Source organism: Takifugu flavidus, chromosome 13, assembly GCF_003711565.1.
Source record: "Takifugu flavidus isolate HTHZ2018 chromosome 13, ASM371156v2, whole genome shotgun sequence".
Classification (NCBI taxonomy): Eukaryota; Metazoa; Chordata; class Actinopteri; order Tetraodontiformes; family Tetraodontidae; genus Takifugu; species Takifugu flavidus.
The window spans coordinates 15,188,357-15,200,950 of record NC_079532.1 but is presented as its reverse complement, the minus strand read 5'-3'; the positions used below and the strand labels follow the sequence as shown (position 1 = coordinate 15,200,950).

The 12,594-nt window shown below is 39.9% G+C and overlaps 2 protein-coding genes across 6 annotated transcripts in view; one reads left to right on the top strand and one right to left on the bottom strand.

The window, feature by feature from the left end:
- Positions 1–1,887: 1,887 nt before the first annotated feature.
- mlycd (malonyl-CoA decarboxylase) lies at positions 1,888–10,614 on the bottom strand. The gene is made up of 5 exons (XM_057052739.1): positions 10,069–10,614; positions 7,351–7,463; positions 5,865–6,021; positions 5,362–5,514; positions 1,888–3,288 (listed from the first exon to the last, which is right to left on the bottom strand). The coding sequence occupies exons 1-5, from the start codon at positions 10,612–10,614 to the stop codon at positions 2,734–2,736; spliced, it is 1,524 nt and encodes a 507-aa protein (XP_056908719.1). The 3' UTR covers positions 1,888–2,733.
- zgc:173742 (DNA topoisomerase I, mitochondrial) overlaps positions 10,560–12,594 on the top strand; it is a 21,774-nt gene continuing 19,739 nt past the window's right edge. For 2 of the 5 annotated variants that reach the window (XM_057052724.1, XM_057052723.1), the window contains exons 1-3: positions 11,422–11,533; positions 11,753–11,891; positions 12,232–12,286. In XM_057052724.1, the coding sequence (XP_056908704.1) occupies positions 11,437–11,533; positions 11,753–11,891; positions 12,232–12,286 (291 nt within the window). In that variant the 5' untranslated portion in view covers positions 11,422–11,436. The other 3 variants (XM_057052725.1, XM_057052726.1, XM_057052727.1) reach the window with 3 other exon arrangements.

The window sequence follows — 12,594 nt, the reverse complement described above, 5'->3', positions numbered from 1 at the left end:
CATTTGCATATCACATATGAATTATAACTCTCCACTTTGCTGTTTCAGATTTTGCTGTTTTTTTTTTTGCCATTTGTTTTTTTTTTTGCCAGTGAGGATGCAGCTGTCAAAATATAAGAGTAATCTGGAATTGGTACATTTATATGCGTGATATTTTCCTCAGGATCTTCTGCGTTTGAGTCATATTGGAAAGCGGTAAAGTTGGAAATTTGGAGCTATGGGTTTAGTGCCAGTTAAATTATAAACCATTGAATGTAATCGGGCGATTACATGGATTTAAACCTCTGCTAAGATGTTTTTGGAGATAGCTTCCCACTTCTGGACATAAATCTTTTGGAGATTGTCTAAATAATTAACTGTCCAATTAACAGATTGTAGAATAACAGTTGTTTTCCAGTCACATTTGCGCCTGTATTTTAGAATTCAAAGGACATTGTTTCTATGGTTATTCAGTCTTTTTATTTGCAGGTTATTGAAAATATAACGATCCATCATTAGTGAAACGTAACGCTTATTTTGATTGCCCCTTTAAACATGCAGCAGCCATAAGGACAAAAGGCTTTTAAATCTGGGAGAATAAAATAGCACAAGAAAAAAACTTTGGCCACCACTCTTTCATCCATCTTTGACTTTTCTGGCCACTTCCAACTGTAGAAAATGGATTAGCTTCATTTGTAAAGCAATTTCCTCGCAATGAGGAACAAGAAATGAATACTCTCACACATCTACACATACGGTACTTATGTGCACAGACATATCATCTTAGAATAATGAAAAAATATATTAAAAAATAGGATTTTTAGATTTACCAGTATTATTTATAGGTGCAGTTCCATAAAAGACACTTTTTAATCAATTCTAATCAGGTCTTTTGCTGTTTCTTGATGAAACATTAGATACAAGACGTGTCAGACGATCCAGTGTTGAACCTGAATTAAATATCAACACGTCAGACAGGAGATGTGACAAAACTGTGCTGTGATTAGATACAAATGAAGAAAGCTCTGAGTACACACAGAGCTGACATGGAAGCTGGCAGTAATTTGGAATATTTGATGTATCCTTTGAATACAAATAGCTCTCCCCTATAGCTGAAGGCAGGTGTTGATCAACCTAAATCTCTTTAAATATCACAGTTGATGTATGTAAGGGTTCCTTAATATTTGAAGATCTGATTTTTTTTGTGATTTTGCAGCAGAAATGTTCACATCCAAAAAATACGTCATAAAATCCAGACTGCCTCCACCAAGAGGATTTCAAGGATTTTAAGGATTTCAAGAAAAGCAACACCAAAGACATTCCAAAAAAATTGCATTGGTGTTTTGAGGGTTGAGGCTTTAAAATACCTCTCTAATTGTGATGGCAGTTTTTTGGGCAAAGATACTGATATTGTGTGTGTTTCCAGTAATCACATGCCTGCATATGAATTTGAATTGGCTGCATTATTGCTTGACAAGCAGATATGATTACCAGTAATGCTATAGCACCAGCAGGTTTAGAAAATGCACCTTTATGTGGATGCCGCACAATGATAACTGGCATGACTTAATCGGATTTCAGCTCGCATAAACCAGTTACTATATTCAAAACTGTTATTACTTTTACTTATCACCATAATTTCTTAATGAAAAGACACCTAACTTTTAATGCAAATGGTTTTGGTCAGAACACCACGTTCCCACGACAACAAATGGTATTTTATGCACAGCAGTTATCCTGAGGGGACACGACAGTGGTGACAGCTTCCACTCCTGCCCATCTGGCCAGAGGTTCTCCCTTTATTTCGTTCCAAAATGCTCCGACTCGCTATCCAGGGCATCCTTTAAACAACTGTCCCTTTGGTGCTTCTTTATTCTCCCATCTTCTTTACTGAACACTATCAATCCAGCCATTTTATGTTAACTTTATTTCTCACTCCATTACTTTCTAGGACATAGAGTGGCACAGCATGAGAGGATGAGGTGGGAACGATAGGGAGAAAGAGAACACAGGACAAAAAGAGTTTGCCTCCTTGAAGAGATAAAATGTAATTTCACAATCAACTTGCTGAGATATATTATTTTACAACAATGGGATGTGGGCTGATACAACACTTCTTGGCACCTGTACAGAGCAGTTAGAATGTCAGCAATGGCTCTCTGGAGGGGGGAGGGGGGAGGGGGAGCAGAGCTGGCACAGCCAACTGTAAATTATGAGTGACCACCAAACATGGTAGAAAAAAATCTTGTTTTGTTTAGTATAGTTGAATACGAAACAGTATTTCCAGTATGTAAATCATTACTTTTGTGGCTTGCACTTAGGTGGGAATAACCATTTTAATAGCAGGTGTATAAGAAACTCATGGGAAGGTGGGGGGGGGGGTCTTATATGCTCTCATTTGTCAACAGGTTTGCAAAAAAGACAGGTTGGGAAAATGGCAGAATCTAAACGTCATTTTTTCCAGTTACTGCGCTCCCACTTTGCAGCATCTGCACCACCGTTACACAAGGAACCATCCAGGAACACAGAAAAGCATTGACAGATGCTTCCTACTTCATTAACTACACTCTCCCCTCTTAGGATTTGTGCGGTATAAAACATCCTCATGCATCATGTAGATTGTTCTAGTTTCCATCCAAATATAAGTGCTGCTGATAGCCAGGCAGGTGGCTTGATTCACTATGACAGGTTTTCTGTCAGTATACTGATGAAAGCGGGTGCCTTTTAAAATATGCATGACTGTATTCATCTCAGTCACAGTTTGCTGTTCTTCTGAAACTGTGACACCAGTCCCAAAACCTGCTCCGAAGCCGTGACAACCTTGTTCTGCAGATAAAGAGCACTGTTCTTTGACGTGTCATTCAGGAAATAACGATAGTTAACCATGATGCCACATGAGTTGGCCACGCCCCTGGGGCTAGTGTCGGCGAGCCAGTTGATTCGCCACATGGTGGCGCCGTTCTGCAGGTGAAAGTTCGCAACAGGGTTGAGGGCGCTGCCTCGCCTCTTCTCCCCGTAGAGGTACCAGGCGCAGAGGCGCATTAGGACGGGCTCCAAAACTCTGGACAGGAGCTCAGAATGCATCCATTCACCAGTTCCGATTAGTTTGCGGAGGGCCTCGGTAGCAGGCATTCCTGGCCTGCTACCGAGGCATTCTGTAGCTAGTTCCACCTCCCTCCATTCTTGCTCAGACAGGAGGTCAGGGTGACATCTTTCCTTTCTGTACTGGCCGAGCAGGCCTTGGAGCCAGGTGCAGAAGCCTGGGATCGGAGAGAGGCTGGAGAACTGGGCCATCTGAGGAAACTCACTCTAGAGAGGAGAGAGGTCACACTTTAAATCAGAAAAAAAACACAGTCCCTTCATCAACCACTTAAATGTGTGACGAAAAAAAGCATTTTCTTGATTGTGCTCAGTCTGCTGGTCGGACCTTAGTTTCCTCAGACAGCAACGACATAACAAACCAACTCTTTTCTTTCTTTTTATTCTCTCCTCTTGTACAAGTCCACTTCATTCAGTTGTCTTTGTCTCATCTATGCGCATAGACACATGGGTTCCCCCATCTTCCCCCATTACTCTCTCCTCACACTTAATTCCTCCTACCTTTGCCCTCAGACATCTGGGTTGATAAGTGACACACAGCTGTGGCAGGAGGAATGAAAAACTGAAAATAAAAGTAAACATGTCAGACCCCTGCTGGGGGGAGGTGTGCTGCTGTCAGTCCAGCATTTCAAAACCCTGGCTCATTTCCCTCTCAAAGCATTGGGTACCTGAGAGTATGCAGGGAGAACATAGAAAACTGTGCCAACATAATCAGACTTCCATGTCAGATTTACAAAAATCTATGAAGCCAAGGAAGACCTCCTTCTTTAGCCTGACACCTGTGGCACAGCTCTTCACCATTAAGATAAAAAAAACAAAAACATGCAGATAACGCTGCACCACCACTTGTTTTAGAATCTGCAAGATCGTTATATCCAGGCCTGTGCATAGTTTTATTTAACTCACCATCAAACAGCTGATCAGCAGCTAAGGTCAAACCTTCACATTTTGTGCAAAAGTTCCTTGTCTCTTGTCTTTGTGTGGTGGTAGCACAGTCTGTTGGGAACTTGGTTGAGAAGCAGAGGGTTCTCGGATTGAGCCCTAGTGCAGACAAAACGTGGAAGGTCTTCTGGTATTTGGAGAAGGTACCAGAACACCTTCAAAGCACTGCCAAGGCACCCTTGAGCAAGGTACCGAATCCACAAGTGCTCATATAGGGCCCTGTGATGAACTGGCATCACATCTGGGATGGACTCTGCCTTTGCCCATTGTGTACCCTCCCTATGACCCCAAAAGAGGAGACAGTTCCTTGTCTAGAAACCTGGATGCCAAAAAAGTCTTAAGTTACTTTGAGTGGCTGTATAATGTGTGTTTTTGAGCCTGATTTAGGTGCAATGACCAAAACTGTCATGAAATTAAATCACTGAGCATTATAGACACAAAGGAAAATGAGTTTTGAATATCCCAAAGTTAATTCAATTAGACTTTAGGAGAAGATTAAAGTTCAGATTTTAAAACTAAACTTTAAATTGTGGATTCTTCTTGCAGAAACCCTGTTTTTAAAACTGACATCTGCAGATTAGACAATCCATTTGACAGAATATACATAATTTTTTATTGTAGCTGTGGACTTGGATTCGTCTAATATAGGAGAGTACATTTTTTGCAATAAGTGATAGAATTCACCACAGAATATATGGCTTAAAATTGAATGCATTAATTATTGTTGCTGTGGATACCAACATATGAATTCATTTGAGCCTTCAAGACATATGTGAACAGTGCAACATAACTTCCAAAGTGACAGAAATAGCTATTTTTCTTGGAGCAGAAAAACGCAGAATAAGTTCTGAGCTCAGTGTGGCATAATGTTGCCTACCATTAATATAAATCCCAATAAGTCAGGAGCTGGTAGCCACCAAGAGTTCTGTGCAAAATACTCAATCTGAAGGAGCCCAAAACACAACTGCCTGATTTTTACAGGATGAACTATAAAAAGATTGTTTCCCTTCACTTGGGCAGAGTGCTGTTCTGATGTTCCATTCAATTTTCCAATCATTTCAAGTGCTAGCTGGAGTGGACTGAGATGGAGGACTCTTGGTGTAGTTATTGAGAGGTCTAGAAGAGATTTCATTGCTGCCTGTCTAGTGCTTGTCTGTGCGTGTACATGTGAGTACATGTGTTCACTGAGCAAAAGTAAAACAAATGGGAGATTTAAGAATGCGTACAGGCATAAAAAACCAAAACACCATTTTATTTATTTATCTATTCTTTCAAACTGGTTTGGTGACCTTTACAACAAGTAAGTTCTAGTTCTTAGTTTCACTGCCCCCCCCCACTCACCTGAAGTTCTCGGACCACCCTCTTGATGAGGTAGTTCCCCAGCTCCACTCCCTGCAGGCCGGGCTGGGTGGAGGTGATGGAGTAGAAAATGGCTGAATTTATCTTGTTTACATCTTCTGTGGACTGAAGGGTGGTAAACTCACGAACAATGCTCTGAGAAGAAAACAACAAACTCAGCATCATTTACCCCCGATACACTGCAGAGTTACAGTGGCAGATGTGTTGTCTACCAAATTTTTCAGGGCTGCGGGAGCAAAACTACATATATCACATTGCGAACTATTCGAGGTGGTGAAACCTAACTTTTCTTCATGGAAAGCGTCAGGGGAAATGAGAAGTCCATGCTGCATAGTTTAATCTCAAAGGGATTTGCAGTCCAAAAGTCTATATTTTGTGAGCTAAGTGTAAGAACAAACAGCAAACTCCAGGTGCTTAACCATCCTGTAAAGCATAGTAAATTGAGACACACCTTTCCAAATCCCTGCAGCTGCATGGCTTCTAACCTGAATGTTGTCAGAGATGTCTTCAGTGAGGGCCACGTGGAGCACGACCAGGGGTTCGCCCGGCATGGCTGCGTGGGTGAAGGCATAACAACGGCGATATGGTCCCACTCTGCGCTTCAGGTCAGCCCAGTTCCTTATGGGATGCACAGCCTCATACCTAATGGAAGGTTGCTATTTAGCATTTCGTCCTGCAAACTGCTTCACTGATCGCTGTTACACCTGAGAAGCACATCTGTTTATGCAAATGAAAGCTCGACAAAAAACTGTGGTTGAATTGTGTTATGTATAGAAATCACTGAAATACCTGGCTAAAACACCCATGATTCATTATAGTAATGAGCAAATATTAAAATTCTTCTGACAATGGCCCGATGGGAAAAAATGTAATTAAAATTATGTAACGACATGTATAGTACTGGTATGTATGTGCTATATGTACTGTCTGCCCAAAGGATTAGAACCCCTGTCCCCAAGATAAAAAAAAAATATGAAAATGGAAAAAGATGGTGTGAATATATTTTTTGTTTTAACATAATTTCTGTAGGAGGAAAAACATGACAAACATTCTTAAAGTTTTCCAATGCTGTAAAAATGTGTATAATAAATATTTAATTTCAACATTTCATTACAATGGAAATTAAACTTAAAGGACCATCGTACAGCAGATTAATCATGTGGTGTGTCATTCTCTCCAGGATGCGCTGCAGGGAAAATAAAAATGTAATCATGAATGCTCATTATTTATTTGTAGCCTACTTATTATTTTGAAAGAAGGCTAATACAGCTAATATAGACACTTACAGCATGTGTTGCCTTCATAATAAGGTTTACATAAGGTTTTTAATTTTTTGCGTCTCCAGACAGATTTGTTTTTTGGTCCAAAATGGCTCTTTCAACATTTTGGGTTGCCGACCCCTGCTCTAGGGGTTGCAGCCTAAAGGAATTTGTAAAGAATCTTAACATAATGATTGTTATATATTCTGTATTATTCGTTTTTTGCAGCATTACTTTCCTCTTGTAAATATCGATTTTGGTTTAATAAAAAACATTGTTTAACATTCATTAATGTAACTAGCTGCAGGACATATTGTGAAAAGAAACTAGTTACCACAGTGATGTACTGTATATTGGAGTTAAAATGCAATAGTTGCCTGCATAATGCAGTGGAGCAGATGTTTAGGCTACCAAACAATGAACATTAGGTTTGACAACTACTGTACATTTATTGCAAGTACAGCACTTTAAATACTTTGCCTGCTATTACGCTTTCTTACCACAACATTTGCAGCGCAAAAATAGTTAAAAGACTTCTTGTTTGTCAACACAGCATACAAATACTATGACATGCTGGATTTGTGCTTCCATTTTTGTAATCAAACATTAGGCCTCTTTTGGATTTACTTTTTAATTAAAATTTTAAGGTGTCTACAGAGCTTCAGGATTTGGATTTTATAGATAAAAAGTGATGGAGTAAGAAGGCCCTTACTGACTGATCTTCTGCAGAACCTCACAGGGGGACTTCCAGGTGATTCGTTCCAGCCGGAGCAGACCAACGGAGAACCACTCACACAGCAAGCTCTTCAAAGTGCCATTGAGGTCCTGCAGATGAAATTTGAGATTCGATTTACATTCAAATCCATGACAACAGTTAATTATTCATACACCTCCTTTCAGAAGCCAGTCTGTTTGGCAATGAAAGACCCTGCCCTCAAATTTCCCAAGTGAACAGTTGAAGATGATAGATGAGAAAATCAAGGTCACTGTTACCGCCGTGTTTATTCAGCACTTATTTCAGCTGTTCATTGTTCTTCATCCTTTAAAAAGCAGCTTTTTGGGGGCTCTTGAACATAGAATTCAACGCTAAATGTCTTTTTAGCAAACTTTATGGACAAAACTATTTGTCAACAGAAAAATCCAACATAATCCATCACAGTGGTATTTTGCAATGATGTGAATGTTTCTGGTCCCATGAGCTGTTCTCAGAGAAAGAGCATTGTGATTTATTTGTAATTTTATTTATTTGTCCCTGTAAAAGGTCAGATTTCATTTCACAAAGGTGCGCAAGTAAACAAGTGTATTGCACACTCAGTGGAGGAGAAGCTCTGTATCAGGTTTACTTTATTACCAGATCGCCCACAATTTCAGCGAATGAGTGACTATGGAGGAAATTTTCTGTGAACAATTATCGCAAACACCGAATAACACAAATTCTTCTCCATATGTATGCACCTGGCTCTGCATTTTTCAGCTTGTAGAGCAACATTAACTTAAGAAAAAAATACCTTGGGCAAATCATTTCTCATACAGTCTATGTGATGAATGAGGCATATGCATTTAAAAATGTTTGTTAACGTTGCCGTGGATGGCGTATGTATCCCACTGACCTATGGGATACATTTAATGCAGGGGGGAAAAAAGTTATCAAATGAATGGTGCCAGCATTCAGAGCCAGAGGTGAGATGTCAAGGCAGGAAAACAGAGTGAAAACTGTAGATGCTACTTTAGCATCCAGTATTGCCATTAAAATCTGAGGGGACAGATTGTTAATCAAAAGAAAACACCCATCAAAGGCCAAATAACTAGACTGATGTTTACAGGTAAGGTTTACAACAGAGAGCAGTCTGCCATGTTGATTATGCATGTCTGAATATAGTTTTAATAATGCCAGGTAGCATTGTACAGTTTCTGGATGAATAAAAATAAATAAAGAGAAGATTTAAAAATAAAAAAGTGAGGAGAATGAAGTTGCAATGTTCTGTGGCCCAGGCTTACACTTCTTTTAGAAATGATTTTTTTTCGCTTGATATTTTGATGTTAACTGTATTTTCTGTCACTTCTCATAGTTCCCTTCACCACTCTTATGGACACGACATCAATAACAGTAAAAGCTTTATTTACCATGACCTTTCCTCATTTTAGTTCAATCAATTTTAAGAATGAGTCTGGTGTGCCGACCAAGATGAAGGTGATCAGCAATTTGAGCAAGTCTGTGCTCCTGCAGGTAGGCTTAGACCTTTAAATGCAACAAAAGGTCCCAGTAGGAACAGTTATTGAGATTAAAGGTATCTAGCCTCTTGACAGAAATAAAATAGATTCTGTGCAGAGGGGTTGCAGCAAGTACTGCAGCGAGAGTCTTGGTAAATTGGATTTTCCACAGCGAAACAGTATCAGATTGCAAATAAGAAGAGCACTAACAGGAAATTTGCTCTACGGTTCACCCAAAGACAGGTCATTTTATACTTACCACTACAAATCTGGATGACTGTTATATTTGCATCTGATCTGGTGTTTCTATTTTATTACTTAATTGTATTTTATTAACACTCTTCACTTTATTATCAGTGTGTCAATTCCTCTGCTCAGACTGTGCACAATTAGACAATAGAATGAATAACATAAATTGTAATTTATGTTAATATTATTTTCACAATGTAGAAATAAATCATTTAAATGAATCGCCTTTGATTTACACATTCAGTGTTTACATGCACAGTATGATATAGCAATAAAACGTTGACCACTTATTGGTATTGTCTGAGATAATGACTTCATGAGAATAGTTCTGCTTTCTCATTGTATTTTACTAAACAATGAAGTAAATAAAACAGCAAGAAGGGGCTTTTTGGGGATACACATTGCAGAAAAAAACAAGGTCAGTAAGAGCTCCAAGGGAATAATTTGTGTATTGTAAAAGCAGAATATATTTAGTTGTTTGTCAACAAAATACTTCACCAAATATTCATTAGTAGGTATTCCCAGTGCATTTCACTCTTGCAACTGCTTACTGCGGGACAATGGCCTCTCCTCTTAAATTATAAGTGTTAGCACAGAACTTTTCCTTCTGCAGGTAGCATTGGTAGATTTGATGTTGAAGCAACAAAATATGGAATTTGGAATAATGCCCTATGTCCCGAGGAAAGTTTTTAAAAATTCTATTTTGGGAACAAGAGGAAACTGGGGCAAAGGTAACTCACGTTGTGGTGGAATCTGATCACTGCAAGGGGCAAAGCAAGCGCCGAAAATGCGTCATTGGGGACGGGGGCAGTCCTGGGGGCCACGTTGACTTACATGGTCACAACATGTATATAAATCAATTAAAACATATAAATGAAGGTTAGAAGGAGAGCGCCGCAGCCACCCAAAACCAAGTTAATATTTTTTGAGACAAGCGAGCACCCGTATATTGTGAAAACAGTGGTTTTACCCTGATATCTGGACTCTCGCTAGCTTTAGATGAGATTATTTCAAGCACATCTGCTCGGAGGTCCACAAGAAACTTCACTCCTCCTTCGGCCTTGCTGATGTGGTTGAAAAGCTGTTTATATCGGGGAGTCAAGCTGTATCTCAGCCTGTCTTCTGCTTGCAGAATGGTCGCCAAATCTCGCAGCTGAGTGTCCAAGAGCTTCAGCGCTAGTTCTGAGACGCCTCTGTGGTCTACCCCGAAGTCCTGGGACAGTTTGTTGAGGAAACTGAGCTTGTCTTCCTTCAAGAGACCGTTGTAGAAGTGCATAAACTCCAAACTATTCGATTCTGGAGGAGGAGGGGATTTGTCTCTCGTTTCATATGTGGGCAGTGGTGCAACGATCCTAGCGAGTATCTCATCCATACCCGGGACGCCGCTTCGTAGTGGTGTCGAGTACCAGCACCGAAAGCCGACCTCCGGAGTTCGGACTGCTTTGAGGAGCGTCTTGTATCGCCAATGTCTCGCACTGTTTCGAATAGCGAACATAACAGGATGGCTCATCATCATGAGGAAGGGAACTCAGCTGTCCTCCAATGAACTCAGAAAGGATCCACTTCCGGGTATATTAAAGGGACATCACCGGTAAAAATAGAGGCGCGTTTCCACCGCAGGAACGTCGTGTTATTGATGGGTGTAAAGCAAGACGATACAATTCCGAAAAAAGATGCTTCACAAAAAATATAGCTTTGTTAATTTATTATTACCCCGCCTGGAAGGTTATGTGACAGCCAGAGTTCGTCTTCCTGTCAGCAAAATTACTTATTGCTATTTGCGGAATGTAACATTTCAGGAAATGATAACGAACTGGAATTCTTTTTTTTTTGGTGGTGGTGGTGGGGGGGAACCTTTGATCTTATGTAGATCAAAGTCAAGATGCTTTGATTATAAAGAAACCTAAACAACGTTATGTATGTATTTATCAATACAGCATATGTATTTTACTGGCACTAGTTAACTTTCAGTCATTTTTAAGTTAAACAACCTTCATTAGGTAGACTTCTTGGATCTCTCCAAGTGCTGGCTGCTAAGGTCTGCCCTCTCCCAGTGCGCTTGTTCTAGTATATGTGTATATTATTTGTTTATTTTCTTCCCTTTTCTGTTTTTCATGAAAATGTGAATTTCTCTCTATTATTAAACTGTCATTTCTATTTTTAATTATATCTACAATATGACTACCCAAGTCTGCATCAACTCTGTGGTTAAATGGGGACTTTTCAGTGGTGAATCCTGTCCAAATGATGCTGGAAAAGGCCGTAAAATCAGGAGGTCTTCATGCTGTTTGAACTTGTTCAACCAATCAAAGTTAAGCCGGAAGGGAAGCATGTTTAAATGCTTCCCTGGCGGCGTTTCCCTCTAAATGAGGTGAACTTCGCCGCCCAAAAGTTGGCTTTTGTCATTAAATACAGTTCACTAATTGTCAGTAGCGGTGAGCACGTTTTGAACAGCTCAGATGTCAATTAGACGAGAAATAATTCGGGGAAACAGCATCTGCCTTGAGAAAGTTTTCCTTTGTGTTTGCGTTCGATACGAAAAATCTGCTAATCAATTAGCTGCTCAGGCTTTTGATGATTTCCGAACTTTTGCTATCCGCGCTTAGTTCTTCGCAACAGAAACGCCATTGTTGTCCTATGTGTTCGCAACACAGGTAAAATTCAAGATTGTGATGGTATGGGGAGCGAGAGGGTTGATACAGAAGGAAAGGCCCGCAACAAAGAAGCAAAGATGAAAAGACGAAAAAGTGACCATGGAAGCACCAGAGCTGGCGGAGATGCGATCAAAAATAAGTAAGTAAAGGTGGATGGCACCAAGTTATTGTCCTCGGAGGTAAATACAGTACATACCTCCACTTACTGCCGTCAATGGCACGCTGTAAAGTTACATGCAAGTTATACATTTCCATTGGGTGGTTCATTATTAAGAGCCAGCCAGCTATAAAACCTGGCTACACATTTACTCACGCTTATTGAGGCGCTGGGTTAGATTTAGATACTGAGCTACCCACTATGATAATGCCATTATTTTTGTGCTTTTTGTTCCTTCATTGCTGTCTGATGGCTGTTTAACATTTTATCATTAATAAACCTACTTTTTTTTTATGGTGTTCCTTAATATTCATATAAACAGCAAAAAGACTCCGAAAACCAGAGAGAAGACAGATCTTGGCGAAAGTCACAAGAAGGTATGGAGATAAGATATCTGTCTTTAATATTGCGTATCCTTGTCCTCTGCAACCAGTTCTGTTATCACAGTGGATTCTTTGTTGACCATCTCTTCACTCTGGAAATGGATGATGCGTCCATAACTGTTTCAGAAATAGCCCAGCAAATACCAGGGTAAAAGTTACAGCTCCTTTTACCCAGTGACCCGGCTTTGAGTGCAGTGCTCCATAAGCAATAGAATATACTGGTCTAAAATAATTCTTTGCTGCTAAGGCAGGGTAACACTGAATTCCAGTTCCTAAAAAAAGAACATTTTATACTAATTTGA

Bases quoted from the DNA above. Each gene is read 5' to 3' on its own strand.
- mlycd (XM_057052739.1), bottom strand. From the start codon at position 10,614: ATGATGATGAGCCATCCTGTTATGTTCGCTATTCGAAACAGTGCGAGA. The intron at 7,464-10,068 runs GTAAAACCACTG...TTTCATCTGCAG, and splicing joins GCGAGAGTCCAGATATCAGG to GACCTCAATGGCACTTTGAA. The intron at 6,022-7,350 runs GTAAGGGCCTTC...ACCTTCCATTAG, and splicing joins GTTCTGCAGAAGATCAGTCA to GTATGAGGCTGTGCATCCCA.